The 25178-nt window shown below is 49.3% G+C and overlaps 1 protein-coding gene across 1 annotated transcript in view; it reads right to left on the bottom strand.

The window, feature by feature from the left end:
- The window catches only part of LOC147884839 (uncharacterized), a 51292-nt gene that overhangs the window by 7162 nt on the left and 18952 nt on the right, over window positions 1–25178 (bottom strand). The window contains exons 7-11 of the mRNA XM_087397707.1: window positions 10559–10695; window positions 10314–10450; window positions 1450–1599; window positions 1138–1363; window positions 881–1041 (exon numbers count right to left, since the gene is read on the bottom strand). Coding sequence (XP_087253833.1) covers window positions 881–1041; window positions 1138–1363; window positions 1450–1599; window positions 10314–10450; window positions 10559–10695 — 811 coding nt within the window. The remainder of the gene's footprint in view (window positions 1–880; window positions 1042–1137; window positions 1364–1449; window positions 1600–10313; window positions 10451–10558; window positions 10696–25178) is intronic.

The following is a 25178-nucleotide window of genomic DNA, read 5'->3' as shown; positions in this document are numbered from 1 at the left end:
TAGTGACGCGGCATAAGAACACGAGCTTTCCTCATACACAAGATGGATGAGGTGATCGTATCCTTTCGCAGAGGAGATCCTACTACAGGTTGGGGGCTCCTGTTGGAGGAGAAGCTGCCCATCCCCATCACAGATCCAGCAGTTTGGCATACATATGCATGCTCCCTCTATGATGTCCCGAGTCAGGCACAACCTGATATGTCCTCTACGCCTAGACCCACAACGTCACCTGTTTATTGCACAAAATGTACGGGCTGCCCTCTTCTAGCTTCATAACCGGAGATCACCGATTATGAGGGACTACACACTGAGCACTTCGCACATGGGCAAGAGGTCTTGACCCCGGTTCTAGCATAGTTGGTCAACCATGCCTTATGCCATGGCTTCCCACCTACCTAGAGCACTACCATCATAGTACCAATGCACAAGGCAGGTGATCCCATGGACACTGGGAAGTACCGCACTCTTATGATTGGCCACACCTTGGCTAAGATATAAAGGTTGGTACTAGAGAGGGAGATCAACAGCCACAAAGAGGGTCACGAAAAGCAAGCTCTAGGGCCCCCAGCACATCGCTGCCCCACCCCTGTGCATTGTCCCCCTTGCTCCACACCGAATCCCCCACTCCCTGCTTCAAACTACCCCTACCCCCTGCTGTGAAAACTCCTGCTATGTCCATGCTTTTCCGCAACCTCAAACATCACAGCGACATCACATTATACGTAGCCAATAAAATCTAGAAACATGATTACGTAAGTCACCTCCAGGAGACCAAGGTTTGTAGCCTTCTCATAATGGTGAGAACTGATGACTACACTAATCTTCTCTGGAAACACAGCAGAGAAATGCAACTAACTAGGTGGAGGGAAGAGATTTATACCTGGGGATCCGTTGCATAGTCCGTACGCCCCAACCTCGGTCCTTTGTTTTGAAAACTTCTAATGGAATTTTGAGCCCCTTCTGAAGTTCCCTGTTCTTACACTCTAAGCCACAAGGGCACCGACTATTGCACTCTATTATATCATTCGTTTCTGGTCCAAGCTGGTATTACATCTCAAATATCAGCAATCTCCCCAGTGGGTATACTATTGTTGACTGAACTAGTGCTAAGAACCACTATGATGAAGACAACACTACCTGAAGGCGGCCATATTGATCATAAGGAAGACGACCAAACATTGGCTGACCTTGCCAATCGATTCGAATGTCACTGTCTCGTTGACTGCTCTTCAAAGTAACATGTAGTGAAACTTCTTCATGTGGATTATCCATATCAATGTTATTGCATCCTCCACAAGATTTTGAAAGATTTCTCCCATCCAAAATAAGAGAATCTAGGATTGCTTTTGCAGAAGGACAATATCTGCAAGTTAAGAAGCATCAGTTTCTCAATCATAAACTCATACCAACATATTGTTCACATACAGACTACATTATCAGGATATAGACCTGCTCTCAGTGATGTAGTTGACAGCAGGTGCAGAATCCTCATCTACATCATTTGTACAGGGGATTGCTACTGCTTCATACCCCCCAGAAATGTCTGAGCATAGAAGTCTGTTCCCCATATAATACAACTGACAGTTCACGTTTTCATGCCTACAACATTTTCATTTCAAAAGTATCAAACTTAAAACCTGCAGCTTTACAAGAACAGATCTAAGTTCAAACCATTCAAATAATCATAATTAGAGAAAGGCCTGTACGATGAAGCATACCCATATAGTTAGCATATGCTAATGATTTTTTGTAAAACCATGAATACTTTGGAGGAAGGTACAAATAAGTAATGCAACAAGCTTCATTTCCAAAGCACCTTGGCAAATTTCACTTGTTGCGTATCATTTGCCATTAATCATAATGCATTTTTACAAACTGGCAAACATTCTTGAAGCACTCCATATCACAATAGAGGACATCTAGACAGAAGATAGCTCTTACAAGGAAACAAGATATATACACAATAGGAGCAGCTATTTTAATAAAATAGTCAAATCATTAGGCAAAGTTCTGACCAGATATTAGGATGAAGAACTGAGGACGTATCAGTACAATGTTTCATATTTTTTCTACAATTCCCAACCCACATGATTTTCATTAAGTTATGGTGAAAATAGACGGTTTTTTTCTGATTTCTCAAAACTATACACATCAAATACCACATGTATGGAAAAGAACGCCACTGCAAGACTCTCTGCCAGCCAACCTCTGCCAGTTCTTCCAGTTCACCCGCTTTCTCTCCCATACCTTTGCATGTAGCATCCCTTGTCTCTACAAGAAATGAAGCGGACCCCGGTTGACACTGCCACTCAGTTGTGCAAATCTGCCTCCCCTTTTCCACGATGCCAATTCAGTTCTGTCCCGCTGTTTTAGATCTGTCCCTTCTTGCCTATCAGCAGCCTCTCCCCCCCCCCCCCGCCCCCCCTCCTTTTCAAATGTCTCCCCTTCCCTCCCAGATTTATGCTACTTCTACCTTTCTCCTGTTATCCCTTAAACCCCTCACCCAGCCCTCTCTTACGACCTCCCTTCCCACTCTAGGACTCCCCTCCTCTCACATTCAGCCCTCTGCTCCCCTCCTCTACACCTACCAACCAGCAGCCCCCCAATCCCCTACAGATAGGAGCAGATAGCCACCATACAGTCGGCTATCGAGGAGACCACTGGGTGGGTGGAGGTGGCAAAAAGGGAGCTTGTGAAGGCCACTATCTCAGCCACCATTCTTGGTGTCAGCAGAGAGACAACAAGGCTCTCAACATCAGAGTCCAGGTAATTCCATGCACCTCTACCACGGCCGTTGAGGATGGCACCAATTTCGTGACCTTCACCCCAAGGATCTAGGAGCATGGTCTTGAGGGAGCATGGCACAGAAGCCGTGATCGTACCCCAAATCAACCTCTAGTCATCTGCTCTAGGGACACCCATGCCCTCCTTGTAGCACTACGCAGATGTTCAGCACTCTGTGGACATCCCCAAATCCACATAGATGAGGACCTCACACCCCTACAGGTAGAGGAGTGGCATATCCTCCTAGAGCAGCAAATGTCGCCAGCAAGGAGGGAAAGTCAACAGTAGTTCGCATGGGTGTCTCCTAACAAGAACCCAATGGACATCCAATGGTCCCCCAACATAGGGGGACAAGGTCTATGAGACTTGGATTACCAAGACGTTGACTTGCATTGTTTGAAACTGTAATGGTACCTTATGATCAGACCCAGGGAATTTCTTGGAGTCATGCATAGGACGAGCTATCGCTTTCTACACAGAGACCATCATAGCCCGAAGCGCCCTTTGCCCTCAGTTTGCGGATACACACGGGAGTTAGCATGACGTGATGAGACTACAGAGACTAGTCGAGTTCGTGGATCGGGAGTCGTAGCAGTTCCATACTGGCCATCTCTCACTAGGATGATCTCCATTGAGAGACTGGACACACATCCCAGGTACCTTTGGGTTCGGATCCATGGGTTCGGATCCAACGCATTCCCGATAGTACCTTTTTATTGCAATGTGTTACTTCCCTCGTGAGGCCTCAGATTTTGCTAGGGACCTACAAAAGGATACTGAGACCTCACCATACACCGCCCTGCACCTAGACATCATGGATTTTTTAGCCGTCAGGAAGTCCTTGTCAAGGACTACAACATGAAGACAGTTGTGCGTTAGGTACCACTAATTGATTATTTTATTTCGCTATCTGATGTTGACATGGATGACACAACACGAGTATCTATAGCCAAACAAGCTCCTATCACTTCATACAAGCACTCTTCCTAAACATGGGCAAGATACATGACCTCATATATAATGATTTGGATCGATGGCCCTCCTCAGGTGGATTTACTTGCTTTCCACATGGAGGAGGCTCTAGAGTAGTTGATTACCTCTTGTGATACCATCTCTTTCCTCACACATCACTGACTTCGCTAGTTCCTCGCCACCCTTGGAGGTCATAATTTTTAGCATATCTATCCCCCACCATGCAACACACCACGACGCCTTCCACAACACCACATTCCACACATTCACTTTGACCATACGTTGTCCTTTGAGTAGGCTGCATGCCTTTCTACCCTCCTCATAGAGACTTGAAACCAAGCACCATCTTTTGAGCATGATGGACATGCATCTCTAAAGCTACATAAAAGCCTGCCCAAAGATCAGGAGGGGCTATGTACACAATTCATTGCATATGGACTAAGTACCCTAGCCCTGATCTTGGCACATCTTTTTAATGAAGGTTCTACACTGGTTTTTCCCACACTTGGACCGTTAACTCCATCGCCCCTATTCACAAGGCAAGGGATCCCATGAGCCCGAAAAACTACAGGACCATTATGATTGGGCATGTCATGTCCAAGATTTATGCCTCCGTACTCGACACAAACATTAGCCAATTTGTAGAATGTGAGGGGCTCAGAGCTGCTAGACAGTCATTGAGGAGGCCACAACATCACTGCTTTGTGGATAACCACAAGGCTTTTGACACACTGCCACCAGCCCGTCTCATCAAATGCCTATAGGATTTGGGATACAATAAGGAGGTTCTCTCCACAACCACACTTTATGAGAGGGTTTCGAGTATAGTGTTGTTGGCTACAAGATGGATGGAGGAGGTTAGGAGTAGGACCGGTGTCTAGCAAGATTGTCCATTGTTACCAACTTTGTTTGGCCTCTACATCAATGAGCTTGAGACTTCATCGAGACAGTAGGATGGGGGAATACACGACCTATCTAGCACCTAGCAAGCTTATTGTGAAGCTCATCTTCTACAAAGACCATTGTCCACAGAGATCAAAGAAGGGCTTCAACGACCCGTCATGCTACACAAAGATCAACCTCCCCCATTCCTTGAGGATCTCGATCAGGCAACTTTGTGTTTATTCTCATCGATTATGCATTGAGACCATGACAGTTCAAGGCATACCTAGGGAGATCTACATTTGCACTCTATGCAACTTACAAAAGGTTGAGTTAGAGGAGCACTTTGCTGTCAGGTGTCATGTGTACTATGAGATCAAAGGCTGCCACCACTATCTTTTTAGAGATGGATTCAGAACTCTCATTAATCCATCTAGATCAAAGACAAGTAGCGATCTTCCTTCAAAGGCCAAATGACAAAGAGACTAGCTCCTCAAGACACAAAGATGAGATTGTGAGGCCCAGGCAGCATAGATGACAATTTTTTTTCATTGAGATAGCATGGACTAGCAATCCCCAACGAGATGACGCAACCGAGACTTGGAGGAAGAGACTCGACAAACTTGCCAATGCAATGACACATAAATGAGGCTTGGAAATCTCCCTCCATGTTTGCTGGACGAGGGGCACAACCAACTAGGGTGATAGTAAAACTTGTCTAACAGAGACAACTATAAGGAGACCACGACAGACCACGCGGGTTGATCGACATGAATGCTCTATCACAAGTGTAAACTTTCTGCGCTCTATCATAGGTTTTCTTTCACACTAACTTGACAAGATGATCCTTTCCTATGATCGGGCCCCAACGAGGTTGAGACTCCCCTCTGAGGAAAAGCCTTCTAGACCCATCACTCTAGCACAGATATGCCATGTCATTTTATGATGCCCCAAGCCAGCCACGACCCAAATATGTCCTCAATATGTCCTCCTTACCCATGCCCACCACGTCCACCCTATTTACCACATGGAATGTGCGAGCTATATTACACAGCTTCATAATGGAAGAGCCCAAAACCACAAGGATCTAGGGATAGAGCACTTCGCTCATGGGTAGGAGGTCCTCGCCCCAATCCTAGCTCAAATTTTCAGTGAAGTCGCATGCCATGGCTATCCTTCCACTTGGAGCACCGCCACCATTGTACTGATATACAAAGCTCAAGATCCTATGGATACAAGGAACTACCGCACCATTATGATTGGCCACACATTCTGCAGGGTCTACGAGAGGGAGATTAGTACATTTGCAGGGATTCAAGGGGAGAGGATATTTGGGCAGGTAGGGTTTCAGAGGCGGCATTTGACTCTAGACCACATTCTCACTCTGAGAGCCGTTGTTGAGGAGGCGCAATTGAGATCTCACGAAGTCTATGTTTGCTTTACAAAATTTCAAGAGGCCTTTTTACAATCCCACGGGCATGCATGAGTAGGAGGGTCCAACAATTTGATGACCCTAAAAATCATAATATGAGTCAATCAGAGAGATGGAACAAGCCCTAGGTGTATATCAAACTAGATATAGAGCACAACCAGTTTGAAACGAGGATGCCCTCTATCACTCACACTTTTGGCTTCACATCGATGAGATCATGACCTTTATTGACAGGCTTGGAGGCGAGGGTCACTGTTCGCATGATATCAATACTTTTATATGCAAATGATATTATCCTCTCATCCCCCTCAGCAACAGGCTTACATGCACACCTAGGGACCCTAGAGATGTTTTGCAAGGAGATATATCTGACTATCAATCTTAAGAAGACCTAGGCTATGATCTTTAACAATAGTATCACACACCAAGGAGAACAAGTGGAGATTGTATGTGCATAGAATGTAGAATCCCATTAACAATAAACTCATCATTAGCAGAGACATTGCATTCAATGACAATAAGAGCATAATGCCTTTCATACTTGGGATGCCACTTGATGATGATACTCCTCTGAATGTGATTTAGTTTGAGCCTAATGAGTCGCCACACAGGAGATAGAACCTCCTACCTCACATGTGTCTGCAGAACCGCCTCCTACCTCAAATGCTTCTAATGAGCTGCCACACAAGGAGGTAGGTCCTCCTACCTCACATGTTTCAGATATGCAGCCAGCTACTAGGGATGGACAGCCCATTGTGTATGAACATCGTGGGATACAAAGAGAAAGTGGTAGCACCATTAAACCACTTCCAAGATGGGCTACGTTGACCATTCGTGATGCACAAGGTCAACCTAGACAAGGGCAAGCACATGGCAATCTTGTGCAACTCAAATATACCTTGATGAGCATAGTTGTGGATGCAGAAATTGAGCCTCGGCATTTCATATGTTCCTTGGGCATTCCCCCCTTTCTAGGAAGGGGAAAACTATTCCCTGGTAACTATGATTTGCATCAAAGCAAGGCAGCAACCTTAAATTTAGTCGGCTGTTTGAAAAAGTAATGTGTCTCTATTTGCTGAGTTTTTTAAACAGCAAGTTTCCAAGTTTTTGTTTCTTTTAGCAAGCAAAGGTGCAAGAATGTCTTCAACCAAGTACCTTCATATCCCAAGCTTCGTGGAGGGTAAACTGGATGGACCTTCCTAACCCTTGTAGAAGATATGAAGGTGACAAATGGATCCTTTCCAAAACCCCGGCCAATAGGGACAAGTGCTAGAGTACTACCTCCAGATCCAACATTGTTGTAGGCATGGGAAGAGTAAGATGCTAATGCACTTGCACTACTCACTTAAACCACAAAGGACAACATCATTCCAATGATCCATATGGCAAAGAGTGCCCATGTTGTGTGGGATATTCTAAAGAATTGGTACAAGGCCAATAACTAAAGATTTACTTGCAAACCAAATTATGCACGAAAAGTGGAAGAAGGCGAAGAGGTCAAGGAGTTCCTCAACAAATCAAGGTGAATCGGGACCAGCTAGCCTAGATTAGTGAGATCATGGATACCAAGAACCTCGCAAGGCTTGAACTTAGCAAGCTACCTCGGAGCTACTAAGGTTTTGTCATGACATTGACAACAGGTCAAAGGAGCATCCCGATTACCTTTCAAAAGCTCAAGGATATGATCCTTGAAGAAGACCTTCAAATAAAGATGTATCATGGCATAGACACTAACAAAGCTCTCAATGCCCAGGCAAAGGGTGAGGGCAAAGGAAAGCAAGAATCTCCCAAAAAAGGATAGGCAAGAAGATGGATCTTTGAATTCCAAAAAGAAAAATAAGGTCACGTTCTACTCCCACAAGATGAGACACTATGCCAAGGAATGCAGGTAAAAGCAATCAGCATGAAGGATAGCAATGAGAGCCTAAGGAGGAGACCAAGAGCAACAAGTCATCGACGAATTATTCCTCATCATTGAGGAGATACGCTTCGTAGCAACGCAGTATTAGAACCAAAAGACGTCTATATGTGATAGTGGTGCCACCCAGCACTTGACCAAAAAGAGAGAATAGTACAATTCACTCAAACCAATGGATCCTACATCTTCGTTTACAATGAGTAACACTTGAAAGTGTCTAGTCGAGGATACCCCAATTAGGGGGTCATTTTGGTTTCAGTAGGATTCGGAGAGGTGTCTCTGTCAGATCTTTGGGCTGCCAAGTTGGTGTGGGCACCTCTCCATCACACCACTTTGCTCATGTGTTGTCAAGAAAGAAAATCTTTTTTCAAGTTCAACTACGCTTGACCTTGCATCCAGAGTGGTAGCTGTTAGCCAAGTATTGCTAGCGACACCCTGATTTATCTTGTTCTTGTTGGTGCCGCTCTAGGGGAATGCATCACTCAGCTCAAAAGCTGATAAGGAATTTTTTGTGGGGTGGACTTCACGGTTGTGCAAATCCCAGAGCCAAAGTGGCTTGGGAGACCTTGATTCGCCCCACACAAGAAGGAGGCCTCAATATCATTAATCGAGATTTGCAGCGTGGGCCTTGCTTTGCAAGGTTTTGGTTAGGAGGTTAGGAGGCTTTTTCCAAGCCGAGGGCCTTGGAAATATTTCTTTGTGTGTTGCATAGAGTCTTGCTCCCCTCCTTCGTTGGTGTTACTCGGTGGATCTTGACCACCTTTGGATTCCTTCTTTCCCTCTTATGGCTCCCATCCTAAAATATTGGAGCAACTTCAGGATTAATCTTCACAAAATCCCACCCTCTTCACAAGAAGAGATTGATAGGCAATGCAGTGTATCATGTGGAATGACTTCATATTTGTTGTTCATGGCAGACCTGAAAGGGCCAACAAATCTATTGTCTCGGCGTGTTCTCATGCACACATGTTCCTTTAGAGGTGATCTACACTACTTGGAGCCAAGGAGGAGACACTATCATATACGAGGCTACACAAGATTGGAAGACTTGTCAAACTAACAGAGTGACGCCAATTGAGGATGATATACTTCATATGATCAAAGTGATCGATTGAGGATTCTATACTTCAGGTTTCAATGATGGCAGATGGTGCATAGACCCTCTCTCTTCATGTGTTATCCATGGCATCTCTAGCTTCACAATGAATGCACCCTCCAGCAATTTCCACAGGGCCCACAAGACTGGAGGTGGACTGATTAGACATCTCCCTACAAGGACTCCCTTTCTTCGACTACATAGTCAGGAATACCAAGCAAGGCCACATCCAAAGATTACAATGTATACCCTCCCAAAGAGCACACATACTAGGAGTTTCGTGTCATTTTGCTCCTTGACTCCCCTGATTTTGGAGATCCTACTGGAAGATGAAGATTTCCATGTTCTTCAAGCTCTTCTAGCATGGTGGACTCTCTTTCAACACCTAGAGACAAACCTAGATGACCAAGATGCCTTTCAGACTTATGTACAACAAATGTATTTGGAATGTAGAAAGGACCAAAGGATTTGGCCGGTGGGATGATAAGTCCCACCCTCTACATCACTTGAGGATCCATAGATTGGTTTACATAGTGTGGCCCATGAGCCCTTTCATGAGGGAGCAGGTTTCGATGAGCCCTTTCTCATACCTAGGGGAGGGGGCACCTTATCAACATAGATGCAAGGCCACCCTCCTTACATAGCATCATTACCCTTGCATAGACTCAACTTCAGAAATTATTGTCAGCCTCACCGCATGGCCGATTTGGAGATCTAGATGCATTGAGGCCTAGATGGGACTCAAACCTTTGCCTCCAATTGCTAATAAACTTTCATTTTCTTGTCAAAAAAAATATCAGAGCTTCATTAATAATTGTACAAGATTATAAACTGAAGTGTATGATAGATAAGAGTCGAAGTGACAATGCTAGTCATTTTCATTTTGTAAGAGGGCACATCCATAACAAGTGTTTTGCCATCATATGTGCATATTGACTGATGCATACTATGTGGCATTCCTAACCCAATCCCATAGCCCAAAACATCAAAAATATTAAGACTTTGTACAATTGCTTACAGAAATGAGTGCCTACTTAATACGTAGGAAAGCAAGCATCCTCTCAGTATTTTCCCTTCCCTTCTTCCCTTTCTCTCTCTTTCTCTCTTCTTTCTTAAATATTTGTTATTTCTATTTAACCTAAGAGTTGTTATAGGTTGACAAATTTTGGCATTCAACTTATTGCCAAATAGAGACCAAATAGCAACTATTGAATGAGAAAATTGCATACCTAGAATCATCACGCCCTTGATTAACTCCCTTGAATATGGTAGCAATGGAGTCACTTACAATGAACTCCTTCTCATGTGCACGCTTGCCAAAGCTTATTCTATCTAGGTTGCGCTTTGTATATGAATCTAGGTTTTCCTTTCACACAAGAAAATATTGACCACATAAGTAGAATCAACATGGACGTGCAAGCACTTTGGTTCATAAAACTAACCCTACCTTCATTCAAATAATCATAACACCAACCTCAGCTTTAAATGTTTCATCTTCGCCATCGCTTGAAATACTAATAACCATGTCCACTTGTTTTGATTTGGAAAAGCAGAGAGCACTTTCATGTGCACTTTCTCCTCTCTTACAATATGGCTGACTACTTATATTACCTGCAATGAAGGGATGGATCAGATACACAAGCTTTGAGCCAAAGCCTTGCCCAACCACAAAGTCCAATTAGATCCTCTCTCTCTCTCTCTCTCTCTCTCTCTCTCTCTCTCTCTCTCTCTCTCTCTCCGTGACCAGGTCTACACTGGGCTCTACTTGCTTGAGATGCACTGACATAGGGAGACTCTGCTACGACAGATTAGAGAGCAGCAAGAGGCGACCAAACTACAAGATACCGAGGCTGACCAGACACAACGGTGAGTCATAGATTTCTATGCATTTGAGTCAGCTCCAAGACAAAGTTGGGTGGAGGAGGAGGAGCTAGCTAATATGCAGGCAGTATGGATTACCGATAGAGGGGGGTTGCAGAGGCGACCCGCGACACGAAGAGCGACCAGAGCACACTCTATTGAGTGTCCGACCTATCACAGCTTTCCTTAGAAGAGACCACCCGAGACAAGGGGTCACTCTGGACATAGCTCAAGTGGTGTACAGATTGAGTAGACCACATCCCCCTCCGCCACCATAGCATGAGACAGCCCGACAGATGCAAATCTGAGACATTTTCACCGCTCATAGACGAGTCACCGCAGTGCCAGGTTTCAAATTCTAAGTTCCAACTCCAGCTCTCAGCCTACCTCAAATAGCACATGATATGTTTTGTACTTGATTTTGCTTGAGCTATCAAGCTCTTTATTTCAGCATAGTACTCAACAAGGATCTTAGCACGCCCTACCCCTTGTGGCTTGTATAAGTTTTTTTTTTCCTTTTGGTGTACTTTGCACTTTGTCCCATAGGCCCACGAGGCCTCCCGCAGATTTAATATATCTTTCTTTCTCTCAGTCTCAGCCCCCTCCCTCCCTTCCACCAGCCCCCCCTGCCTATCGTGAATCCTCTCTCCCTGCAGCGCAAGTTGCAGCCTACATTGCTGGGGGCTGCTCCTGCATTGCAGGGCCATCTAGCCCCCCCCAACCTTCATCCCGTCCTTGCACCATGGCTGCCCCTTGCAGCGTGGGGGCTGTCCAGCCCCCCCCGACCTGGTACCAAGCCCATTTGTGCATGCCACTGCACCACGAGGGCTGCCCCAGCCTCCCCCGCTGCACTGTGTGCTACACGGGCTGCTCCAAGCCCCCATACCCCTCCATGCAACCTGCAGGACTCCAAGAAACCACTCCATCCACTCTTGTACCTGCACAGCAGCAAGAAAAACTCTCTCTCTCTCTCTCTCTCTCTCTCTCTCTCTCTCTCACACACACACACACGCCCCCTCTCTCTCTGTCGCTGATCGTCCATCGGCCCTCTCTCTCTGTCGTTTGTCGTCCGTCGTACGCCATCATCCGTCGTAGCCTTCCCCATCTGCTGCTCTCCATCTAATCTCTCCTCGTCTGCTGCTCCCCCCGTCACCCGTCATTCGTCGTACACTGTTGTAACTTTGTCGCTCGTTATCGTAGCCCTCCGTTGTATCCTCGCAGAAGCCCCGCTCAAGTAACTTGTCGCTAAGCAGGTCCAGGTCGTTGACCAGTTAGGAATCACGCCACTTCAGTTCAGCCCAAACTAGTCCGAACCAGTTAGGGTTTGTTAGCTCGTCAACTACAATTTCAAGTCACCCCAGGCTGGGCTGATCTCCAGGCCTAGTCTGGGGGTTAGCTTTAGCTTTGGGGGTACTCAGATATGGCCAGTATGGAGTAGCAGGAGATCAACGAACATGAAGCCAGATGGGATAATGCATTTAAAATCAGAATTGGAGGACTCTCATAAGGATGGTACAAGGAGGAAGACTCATTCATTGATACCTTAGCCAACGTCAAAGCAGCCCTGCCTGACAACATTGATTGGACAGCTCATGAAGATGACAAGCCCGATGATTCTGATGATGATGGTGAAGCAAGAACAATCTCTATCTCCCAAAGTAAAGGTCATGCTGTCCTTACATTTAATTCACGAGATCTATGACTCAAGTTTTTACAACAGTCTTACAAGCTGAAAGGCACTAAACTATGGATAGCCGAGGAACTCACAAGGGCTCAGCTGAAAAATAAAGCAACGGAATTAGCCAAAGTTAAGGCTGCCAGGAAGTATGGTAAATGGGCAGTGTACCGTGTCGGAATAGCACTCATTAAGGAGTTTAAATCAAAACCAACAGACTCTCAGCCTTAAAATGATGTATGGCCGACTATATGTTTTTCTAGTGCATAATCTAGGTACTCTAAATTAATGGAGTTGCTTCATGCACTCTCAGGGAGCTGCCATGTGCCCTCCCTAAGCTGATGTATTGGATGGCTTTTCTATTGTCTCATGGACCTTTGGTCTCCCATAGACTCTCTCTCTCTCTCTCTCTCTCTCTCTCTCTCTCTCTCTCTCCACTTTGGCAAGAGAGTGTCCTAGAACAGCAGTGTTGGCTAAAAGACGAACGAACAAGCTCCTAATATTCTCACGATCTCCAACAGCACTAGACTCCAGCCCTTGCGATCTCCAACAACATCCAGGGGCTCCCCTCTACCATCACGACCTGCAACAAGCCCCCCCCCCCCACCCGGGGCCTTCTCCGTCCCTCAGCAGCCCTACCGGGCCTTCTCCTACCCCAACTCCTGCACTCAGACCCCACGGGCTCTCCTCCACTGCCGCGACCTTGACAAGCCCCCCCCCAGAGGGCCTTTCACGTCTCTCAACCACCCTCACAGGGCCTCCATTTCCATTGGATCTGTCACAGCCCCCCCTCTCAGGCGCCTCCAGCCTTCAACGACCCCCAAGAAACCCCATTGGTGCCAAGAAGCTACCCTAGGGTGTCACAACCACTCTAGGTGCTGTCCAAGCCACGGAGGCCTGCAAATACGTGCGAGAAATCACCACCACAGCACTCAGTACAGCTCGATCCGTCTCGAGGGAGCCCTCTTACGTCCACAGATAATGTAAAGTTTGGAGGGTTATAGACGCTCTCCCTCTCCATGAATTTCAGCAAAAACTTCAGCAAGACATTCAGCGTCATTTCAAAAAGCAGAGAATAGAAAAAGACAATGGCCAAAAGGGAAAAGGGCGATCCAAGGGATACCCAAGAAGGAGGAGAAACCACAGAAACAGCTCACTATGGATGATGTGAACAAGCGTAGCAAACCAAAGCAGCCTATAGGTGGGCAGCACTGCCATCCAAAAGGCAGCCAACAAACCCCCTTCCCAAACAGTTTCTAACTCCACTTCAGCCTCTATATCAGCCTCCACATCATCATCATCATCTTCAAGATCACCTTCATCATCCTCTGCACCATCTCTGATGGTGACTGCACCGATATTGACAGTATTTGGGGCAACGCCAGAGTTTACAGCATCTTCGTCGTCATCAGTGTTTGGATTAGGAGGAGCCCCTTCGCAACCGGACCCACTATCCTCCCACCGCCCTCTCTCTCTCTCTCTCTCTCTCTCTCTCTCTCTCACACAAAAGTGTCAAGACACAGGTGACAACTTGTACCAGGGCGTTTCGCTTGTTTCGACAAAATGCTTCGTCTAGAAACGTTTCTAAGCATTTCGCCTTCTCGAAACGCGTTTTTTGGTAACACTGATCCGGTGGCCCTACCACATAGGGGGCGGGTTCTAGGAGATTCAGAGCACCGAGTCCCTGACCTGCAGTGTTCGGAACTGCAACAGTACTTTATTGTTAGATCCACGAATTTCTCGAAATCATAAGCAGGTCTAGACATAGAGACACACTAGAGCCCAAAGTGCCCTTTGCCTATAGTCAGTGGATATACATGGCAGAAAACATATCAAGATGAGACTTCGGAGATGAGAGGAGTCCAAGATCAGAAATGGGAGTCCTATATCGATCATCTCTGCGGAGATAGCAGGAGTCCAAGATCAGGATGAGTGCCAGGGTTCAAATCCGACAACCTCCTCGGGAGGATCTCTTAATCGCAGTCTGTTATTCCCCCTGCGAGACCTCACATTTCGTCAAGGATCTACACAAGGAGGCTGAGACCTCGCCATACACAGCCCTTTACCCGAACATACAGACTTTTCGAGCTGCAGGGAACTCCTCCTTGTTGGAGACTTCAATGCAAGGACAAGTACACGCCAAGTATCACTTTTGGATGATTCTATTCTATTACCATGGATGAGGTAGGGATGTCTCGAGTCTCCACAAACAAACGGGCCCCTGTCACAGCTTATCGACATGCACTACTAGACATGGGCAGGATACATGATCTTATCATACACAATGGCCTGAGTCGTTGGCCCTCCTTGCATGGGTTCACTAGTTTTCCCCACAAAGGGGTCCCATCGTAGTTGACTACCTCACAGGATCTCCTACCTTCACTTCACACATTACTGATTTCTTGGTCTTACCACCACCTTCAGAAGCAGATCACACTTATCTGTTTTTTAATATTTCCACACCACTGCCTAGATCATACACTACGCCATCATTTATACACTTTTTTTTGTGTGAAAATTTTGTTACTTTATATTACAGAATCCCTATCCCAAAACGGGATGTGGGAAAATACATCACGAGAAGATCTCAGTTTAAGATAGATACACATCAGGATCTATGTCCGCTATCATTTACACACACTACCTACAATGACATACACTTTGGCCACACACTCAAGCTCATGTACATAGACCACGTATTGCTCTTAGAGGATCAAGCCGCCTTGACCACATGATCTCTCCATGAGGCTGCCCTACACACTTTCCCACACACCACTCGATCCACGTGCTCACAACCTCTTGGTTCAATACCTTGCAATACCTGGTACAACAACGAGTGTAAGGCTTTATGCTGGCAACTCCGACTCGAAACCAAGCATGATCTTCCAAGAGAGGCAGAGACAATACATGGGTACTGCTGCCTGGTTTGCCGAAAGAAGCAGGCTTGTCTACCGAAACAAAGAGGGTTTACTAAAGATTCTATTCAATAACAACTCGAAAGAATTCTAGCAGAGATTCCTCAAATGGAGAGACCAATCCCCTCTCACAAACACCAAAACCTGGCACTCCTATGCATGCACATTGTACGACGTTACCACGCCCCACTTCATGCACGCTTTTCACAACGGGTGGTGTCAAGCACGCAGCCCGAAAGCTTCACAATGGCCCAACAAAAGATCATGAGGGCCTACGCACTGAATCCGTTGCATATGGGATAGATACCTTGGCCCCGATCTTAGCAAAGCTCTTCAATGAAGTAATTTTCATAGGCTTCCCACACACCTGGACCCTTAACACCATTACACCCATACACAAAGCAGGAGATCCCATGAATCCTGAAAACTACAAGACCATTATGATTGGACATGTTATGTCCAAGATCTATGCATCAATAATCGACGCAAAGGTTAGTTTGGTTGCAGAGCTTCGGGGATTCAGAGCCATGGGGCAGCCATGGAGTCATGTTCTCTGGCTCGCGATCTTTACGATGCGACCAGTACTACAGGCTCGACTAGGCAAGGGGTACGCTGCACTGGCCAAACTCGAGCAACATGTTTCACTCTCACTTCTAGGATCCTCAGACCAAGTCCCTCCTCTTCGACACTCTGATTCAACCCGCAAGTATGCATGGCAGCTCTTGTTGGGAGCCTAATCTATTAGAGACGGAGTGGGATCCAGTTGAGAGGCTTCAGTTTCTCATGCTTTCACGGATGGTCCGCAGTAGGCCTTTTGTTCCACATTAGATAGTCCTGGCTAAGTTTGGGCCATCCCCACCACAGCTCGATGCAGCATTCCAAGTCATTACATATCTCTTCCACATTCGACAATATGAATCTTGCACTAGAGGGCAATGCAGGCTTCCTTGGTTGGCTTTATGCCTCTCCATGACACTGGCAGTAGAGGGGACCAGAGGTGTTGGTATGTAGATGGTTTGAGAGCCTTGGGCTCAATATAGACAAGCTACCTCTCTTCCAATATAGCGTTGAGGCCTCCTCTATCCCGCTCACATATCACGAGGTGAACCACGTCCTCCGACAGGAGTTCATACAATTGCAATCATTCAAGACTTGGTTGGCACCCCGTAGCCCTGTAAAGCTTAGTTTCTACAAAGACCACTACCTATGGATTTCAGAGGAGGGCTTCATCGACTCACCAAGATACACGCAGATCCACCTCCCCCACTCCATGAGGATTTTGATCGTGCAATTCCGAGTTTCATCACACCGCCTCCATATAGAGAGTGGTCGAGCGGAGGGCATACCTGAAGAGGGCCACATCTGTGCCCTATGCGATTCTCGAGAGATTGAGTTAGACCAGCATTTCGCTCCAAAGTGCCCAGTGTTCGGTCGAAAACTCCAGCAGTGAAGGGCAAACTCAACAATGATGGAAGAAGAGATAATGGAGCTGCTCGGTGAGCTCCCCCCCTCTGCCCACGGCGGCCTATAGGCTACCCGCGGCGGCCTGTTTGCTCTCCCGCTGCCCGCCCTACCTCCTCACCTTACCCTTGCCCTTGTTCTCGCTCCGCCTCACCCCTCCTCCCTCTCCGCTCCGCCCTGCCTTCCTCGCTCCACCTCCACCCCAAATCCTACATTCTCCCCCGCCTCCCCTTGCTGCCATCCCCACCATTCCACCTCCGCCCCCCGCCCTGCTTTCTCCCTTGCTCCACCTCCGCCCCCCTGCCCGCTGCCTTCCCCGCTCCGCCCCCGCTCCCCCCTCCTTCTGCCTCCTCGCCTCCCTTCCTTACCACCTCGCACCTCCCCCCGCCCTTCTACCCTCCCGCCAGCGCGCCCTCCCGCCATTCTGCCTCCTCCCACCTTTTTCTTCTCCTCTTCTCCCACCTCTCCCGCCTCCTTCCATTTCTTCATTCCTTCCTCCTCCTCCCCTTGCTCCCTCCTTCCTCCCCTGCCCTCTCCTTCTCTCTCCTCCACTTCTCCACTTCGTCTCTTTTTCATTTGCCTCCCTGCAATGGGAGCATTCGTGTTTGTTATGGTGAAAGAAAATCTTGGTGGTGACCTTTGGTCTAGCCAGAGGGGCTCCATGGTAGCACCCTCGACTCCCACAGCCGTTGAGGTTCTTCTTTCCCCAGCTGACAAGCAACAGGTACAACAGGCAGTCCAGTCCCTCCAAGACAAGGCACTTGTGGGTAGACTTGTGGGCCTCACGCCTACAGGGAGACAGGTGCGAGAGTGAATCCAGGCGAGCTTGACATTAGAGGGCGACCAAATCCAGGAGGTCACCATCTATGGACGAGGTGTTTTCCTCATCCAATTAAGCTCCCCTGACACCGCCTCGACACTTGTGGAGCAGAGCCCCATTCTCCTTGGCCTGCACCTTGTCTACCTCTTTCCTTGGTATCATAGGCTCACAGTGGAGGACATGGATACGACACACCATGTTCCACGATTTTCGATTACACTCCGCTTCCCAGGGCTCCCCAAGGAGTATCAAGCCATCCTCCCTTCCATTAGTAGGGCATTTGGCACAGTGCTCGAATCCCCGCCAGAGATGGCCGCCTCCATTCTAGCAGATGATGGAGTCCCCACGATCAGACTAGTGGTGGAGAGCCCGGAGTCCCTCCTAGAGCTGATCCTTCTTGAGACCTTGGAAGGGGGCACACTTCGCCAGAGGGTGGAGATCTCCGGGTTACCAGGCCAGTTTCTTCGATGCAGACAGATGGGTCACCTTGCTAGAGATTGCCCCCATGGCCTCCCTCGTGCGCCTCCCCCCCCCCCCTCCTCAAAGTAGGCAGAGTCAGCAGGCCCGAGTTCAACGCCCTCTCAAGCAGGAGCAGCAAGAGTCTTAGACCCCATGGGTTACCCCCTCAGAAGGGAACTAAACACATGTTAAAAAGAAAAAGAAACCAAGCAAGCAGGTGCGCAAACGCCGCAGACAAAGGGCCAACCGCACGGAGAGGGACAGGGTTGACCGAGAGGCCTCGAAAGAGGAACAGCAGGAGTCACCTCCCCTAGCAACAAAGGCCACCAGTCGATCCTCTAACTTCGGAAGTCCAGCCTCCGCACCCACCCTTGCAAAAGCATAGAGCCCCAAGAGCTCTAGATGCGGCAATGGCGGAAGCCACAGATGCTAGCCCGACGAGGGCCGTGGAGGAGCTGATCCAGAGCCCTGACGAGCCTGATCAACAGAGGGGCCTGTGGTCATCCTTTTCCCTCCTCCTCCCCCTCCCCCAAACCCCTCCCCCTCCTCTTCACTTCCCCCTCCCCCCCCAGGGTTCCCCCCACCCCCTCCCCCCCCCCCTCAGCTCCCCCTTCTATGGTCACCCTCATTACCCGCCCCCTGCCCTCTGTCCCCCGCGCCCCTACCTCTCACTCTCCCGCCGCCGCCCTCTCTGCTTCAGTATCAGCTTCTTTCGCTTCGACACCCCTGCCATCAAGCAAGGGAACGACGATGCCCCGTTTTGCTTCCTCATCGCAACAGTAGGTCCACTCAGAGAGGGATCCTGAGGGACGAGGCTCGTCTTCCCGGCTAGCAGCTCCCAGCTTCCAGCCTGAACGTCCCTTACCGTGGGACTTCTGAAGGTTATGACCCTGGAACTATCTGGAGATTCCAGACTCATACCCTCTACCATTGGAGGTCACGCTCACGGTCCTTCAGCCCCAAAAGGGGGGTTTGATTAGTGCAGTGGGATCTCAAACACACCCCATTTGGAGATTTTCGTTTGCCTCCACAGGGTTGGAGAAGTGGTCCCCGAAGGTGTTTGATGCTATTTTGGGTAATCAGATTATGTTCATGATGGACGAGTGGATGGGACCACAGGGACTAGATCTTTGGTACGCCCATGGTGTGGAGGTGAACTTTCAGCTGAGCTTCACGTGCGGGGAGCCGGTGTGTGGTTTGGCGACAGGAGTTATCAGATTGCCAATGGAGGCAAAGGTGCAGCAGGCACACTTTTGGCCTCTCCAAGCGTGCATGGAGTTGTTCGGGGTGGAATCCTCCTTCATGATAAAGTGGGCACGAAAGATCGGTATTAAGCCGGTATCCACCCTAGTACGACACCACACAGACACTAACTACTCGCCCTTCAAACCCCTAGCAAAATCACACAAGGCAGTCTTTCTAGGACGGGCACCCACTCACAAGAGAGCCTTGTTCCTAACTCCCCCGTCCTCATGAGCTAGACCATAGTGAGCTGGAATGTACACGGGCTCCACGATTGTGTTCGTAGTCAACCGCACTACCTGATGCTCCGACAGGAGTTACAGAGGGTAGTGGTAGGGCGGGCAGTGGACATCCTTATGATTCAGGAGCACATGTTTTCAGCAGCAGATATTAGACGACGCCATCACCTTCTCCCAGGGAGAGGTCCAGAGGAGTGGTCTCCCGCAGTAGGACGGAGCATAGGGGTCTACATCTCAGTCTCACAGACTTTGGCTTCAGAGGTCTACGATCAGGGCGAGCTCATTCCAGGACGGGCAGTTTGGATGGGAGTTCGAACGAGAGAGTCCAAGATTTGAATCCTAAACGTGTATGCCCCAACGTGTAGACAGCACCGCCCGACCTTTTGGAGGAGGCTATCAAAGTGTCTTCCGGATGTTGACTCCTGGATTGTTGGAGGGGACTTCAACAACCTGGAGTTTGGGGAAGACAAGCAGGGCGGCGCCTCATTCTCACAGATGCTAGCAGCAAAGCGTAGTACCTGGGAGCAGTTCATCTTCATGATCAATGGCAGAGACCCGTGGAGAGAGCCAGAGTTCAGCAGGACTCTTGGCAGCCTTCTCCTCCTTTGGACAGAGGAGACACGATGGATTGCTCGAGAGATTAGACCGCTTCTATGTTGGGGACTTGGCATTACACTGAGGTGGTTCTACTCGGATTCTGGCAGGCACCACGATGTTCGACCACTCTCCAATGGTACTTCACTTGGATCAGCCCCGCCGAGGTCTCTCCTAGAAGGAGCTCTGCATTCCATAGGACCTCTTGCAGGACGTGGAGATTCAGCAGGTTATGGCAGAGATCTGGGAGCACCCAGAGATGGCACCGAGTGAGGGCTCGGCTGCGTGGGTGGCCGATGCGATTCAGAGGAGCAGTGTGGAGCTGCACGCTCACGTCCTTAGGCGGAGGACCCTCCAAGAGTGCGAGCGGGCTTTGAGGAGAGACCTCGCCTCCATCGAGAGGCTTAGGGTGCAAGACTCAGTTTCTCAGTGGCTTAGTGACAGATTGGAGAGCGCTCGTCTCGAGCTTCAAGACACAGAGCTATGATGGGCTGAGTTCTCCTACCATTCCTCCCAGGCCCAATGGGTACAACAGGGGGACAGGATGACAAAGCAGTTCTTTCATACCACTGGGCCCCGATCGATCGGCACACAGCTACAATGTCTTCGGGACTCGCAGGGCATCATGCACACTGACCCGCAGGAGATTCTTGACATGACCACTGAATTTTATGGCCAGCTCTTTCAGACAGAGAGGATGACCCCAACTGGTCTTGTGGCCCGAGACCTAGTTTGGGATCATGTTCCAACAGTAGTCTCACAGGACTTATGCAACAGACTTGAGGAGCCTTTCACAGATGAGGAGCTCTGGGAAGCCCTCAAGGCTCTCCCAACCTAGAAGAGCCCGAGGGACGATGGCTTGACTCCGGCCTTCTTGTGGAACTTCTGGGAGATTATCTCCACCCCTTTCCGTTTAGCTTGCCAGGAGATTTTCGACACAGGCCTTCTCCCTTAATCCTTGTGCAGGGGGTGGATCTGTTTGATCCCGAAAGGGGGAGATAGGTCAGATATCCGACACTGGAGGCCGATCACTCTGCTTGATATTGCATACAAGATCCTCGCCAAGGCCTTGAGTTTGCGGTTACGGCCTCATCTTACCGACATCATCCATGACACACAAACTGGGTTTGTCCAAGAGCGCGACATCCTGGACAACATCTTCACGTTCTGGGAGGCAATGGATTGGTCCAGGGAGGAGTCATAACCACTGGCCATCCTTTTCTTGGACTTTGAGAAGGCCTACGACAGGGTGGAGTGGTCTTTCCTAGAGGGCACTATGAGGAGATTGGGTTTCTCAAACATATGGGTCAGAGGAGTTTCAGCGCTATATGCAAGGAACTCTAGTCAAATGATTATCGGAGGACAAACAGGCGAGGCCTTCCATCTCTCTCGCTCGGTTCGCCAAGGTTGCCCACTAGCTTCCTTTCTCTTCTTGTTTGTAGCAGAGGCTCTGGGCTACTATTTGAGATCACAGATGGCGGGTCTCACAGGGTTGAGGCTCCCAATCAAGCAAGAGGAGGAGCTCCTTGACTCGGAGTTTGTAGATGGCACGGCCTTGGATGTTGAGGGCACCACAGCGAGTCTAGAGAGAGTCAGAGGCACCTTGGCTATCTATTGTGAGGCCTCGGGGGCACGGATCAACTAGACGAAATCCATAGGCTTCTTCACGGGCTTTGAGGAAACACACGAGATTCGTGAGTGGGGGAGTGACTTTGGTTTCAGATGGATACCGCGGGGCCAAACAGCGAGATACCTCAGATGCCAGGTGGATATTGACATTACAGCAGAGCAACAGATTGCCCCGGTCCTTGAGAGTGCTCGGCGCAAGCTTCTCTATTAGAGCTCGACCAAACTCTCCCTCGCAGGTCGTGCCTTAGTGGCAAACCAGATCCTTCTTGCCACTGCTTGGTATATTGCCTCTTGTTGGTGCTTTCACAGAGGATGCATTGGGCAGCTCCAACGGTTGGTACATAACTTCCTCTGGGCAGGTTCAGATGGCACGAGGAACACTAGGGCCCGAGTAGCTTGGTAGACAGTGATCATGCCGCAGGCACTGGGAGGCTTGGGTATCATTGATCCGGAGATGCAAAGCAAGGCCCTTCTGGGCAAGCTGGTGGTTTGTGGCCTCACCCCAGGTGCCGAGCCTTGGAAGCTCCTCTTACAAAGAGGGCTTCTGAGAAACACCCCACGAACTCGGGGATAGTGGCAGCCTTCACATAGATGGATCTTCTCAAAGGCCCCCCTTACGGGGAAGGGCTCCCCCCTAATGAGGAGTCTTCACAAGGTTTGGCAGAGACTAGCAGGGGGTCTCATCCGTGCTCCACCCAGATGCAGAGAGGAGTTCGAGCGTCAACGCCTTATGTGGCACCCAGAGGTCAGAGATCAGGAGGGACGTATGCTTGGGCAACGGACTCACATTGGTTGGGCACAGTGAGACAGTGGTCCAACAGGGTCTTTTGGTCGCTGGGGCAAACTACCTATGGAGGCAGAGACGAGGCTTGACGCCCTAGCGCATTCGAGAGGGGCACGGTAGCGAATGGGCGAGATCAACTTAGCCATTCTTGAGTCCTGGTGGGAAGGACTTCACATTTGGAGAGACAGCAACTAGTTGGGGTAGTTTTCCCGTACTGGTGTTCCCTTGAGGATTTTGATGCAACGCGACAGCATGCACCCCGGCTTCTTCCGTGTAGGACCTGGAGGCCTACTTCAGCCCCTCACTAGGAGTGACCTTGAGATGAATGGGAGTCTTGATGGGATACACTGGCAGATGATCAGAGTGGTAGGACGCTTGGGGAAGGAGTCGCACATTGATCCTCCCAGTATCTCAAAGTAGGACGCCTCTAGATAGCGCCTCTGGCTATGGGGGGGTAGACCCCTAAGGAAGGTCGAGTGGGACCCGAGGGAGTGGTTCTGACCCTCCAAGGGCGGCCTAGCTGAGACGATAGATGAGGTGCCTTTCTTTTCCTACACCACACGGGTTGACAGGAGACTTCAGATGGACTCGTTGAGATGGACTCCCTCGAGGGAGAGACACTGGGTGACCCAGAGAGTGCCTCGGGATGTTCACTCCAGGTTTTGGAAGCAGTTGTGGTCCAGCTTGCGGCCGAGGAAGATTTCATACTTCTTCTGGCTGGCAGCCCACGGAGGCTTGTCCATCGGCCCGTGGTTGGAGCAGATGCGAGTGGAGGGGCAGTGCCATTGCTGCTCAGATGGTGTCCTAGAGACTATCCCACACTGCCTAAGGAGCTGTCATAGCACAGCGAGGATCTGGATGAGAGCCCTCAGGATCATGACACGCATGCAGAGTCTTCACAGAGACTACACCTAGGGGATGGTGGCTTGGTTGATAGAGGGAGGACATGCGTTTCAGATTGATGAGATCTCCCCAGCCTACTGGATACAAGGTCAAAGCATTCAGAGGATTGCACTCCACGAGGCAGCCCCCCCTGACACCGTAGCTCCTCCTCCTAGGGAAGACAGTGTTTGGGAGGTGGTAGCCAGCATCACGGCTTGGAACATTTGGGTGGCTCGCTGCAATCTTCTGATGGGAGAGCACCCGGTTCCACCCTCGGCTACCTTGGTTGCCATCTGGCAGGATATCATTTAGACTCTACGGTCCACCTAAGAGCGTGGGACTCCAAGCTCCAGGGCGACTATTGAGAGGCGTGCTCGTTTCTGCAAGGCTTGGCCTATAGGTGTTTTCTACATCTTCACTCCGCGAGGGATTCGCTGGCTGTATAGTCCCCCCACTTGGCTGTTAGCCCCAGTTCCCGAGATCCCCTAAGCAGTGAGCTAGGCTTCTCTGGAACAGGCCGGTTTTTCTTTCAGCCTTTTTCGGTTTTTTCATACTCAGCACCTTCGGGGCTGTTGTCTTGTAGGAAATCTTTCAAGCATTAATAGAAGGTTCCTTTCTTTGGGGAGGGGGGGAAGGGCCCCATGTTCTACGAGATCAGACGTCAATACCACTGCCTTTTCAAAGATGGCTTTGGCTCCCTACCCAGACCAGATATACTTGGCAGCCTTCATTCGTGAGGCTGTACGACACGGGGAGCGGTTGCTCGGGGAGATCTCGACATGTGTTGGAAATAAAGGATAGAATCACTCACACCTCACTCCCGATCTAGCTCATACAACACTCAGGGAAACGGAGAAACAGATAGCCAAAACTCAGATATATTTTTCCACAATCATGGGCAGACAAAAGCTCAACCGGTGAGCATGTACAAACAGCCAAAGGATGCTGTCAAATGCTGAGCCACTTCTCTCCCTCTGCACGCTTTCCTGTGCAAGGCTGTACGTGCAGATGATGAGAAATGAGGGGAGGAGAGGGAGCTTTTTATAGGCCTTGCTTGGGGCCAGAAAAAACCGACCAGCAGGGGGTCGGCCCCCTGCTTGCAGCACCGACCTGTAGGCTGGCCTCCACCGACCTGGTTAGCTGGCTTGGGCCAGCCCTATAAAAGGGCCCATGTGCCCAGCACATGGGCTGCTGATGCAGACCCTAGGCGCCGCCATTTCCAGCTCCATATGCTGTGTAGAAGGGCCACGCCCCTCTCCTTTGCTGCGCGGGTTTCCAGCCTGGTAGGTACTATGTCCCCTACCCCCCTACAGTCCCCTGTCCCCTTGTCCCCTCTAAACGGGGGTTAACAGGGGGGGCAGTGACTTTTCTAACACCCCCTCTCAATGACACAACTGTGGGCAGATCCCCATGCATTGAATGAGGTGTTCCATCTGCTCTCTGGGAAGCGCCTTCGTGAAGACATCTGAGATGTCGTCGTTGGTTGGGCAGTATATCAACTCTATGACTTCTTCGTCGATGAGTTCTCGAACAA

Source organism: Dipteris shenzhenensis, chromosome 26 (assembly GCF_047967505.1).
Source record: "Dipteris shenzhenensis isolate YYH24624 ecotype China chromosome 26, Dip_SZ_1.0, whole genome shotgun sequence".
Classification (NCBI taxonomy): Eukaryota; Viridiplantae; Streptophyta; class Polypodiopsida; order Gleicheniales; family Dipteridaceae; genus Dipteris; species Dipteris shenzhenensis.
The sequence above is the reverse complement of the archived record's forward strand: the minus strand, read 5'-3'. Positions and strand labels throughout refer to the sequence as shown.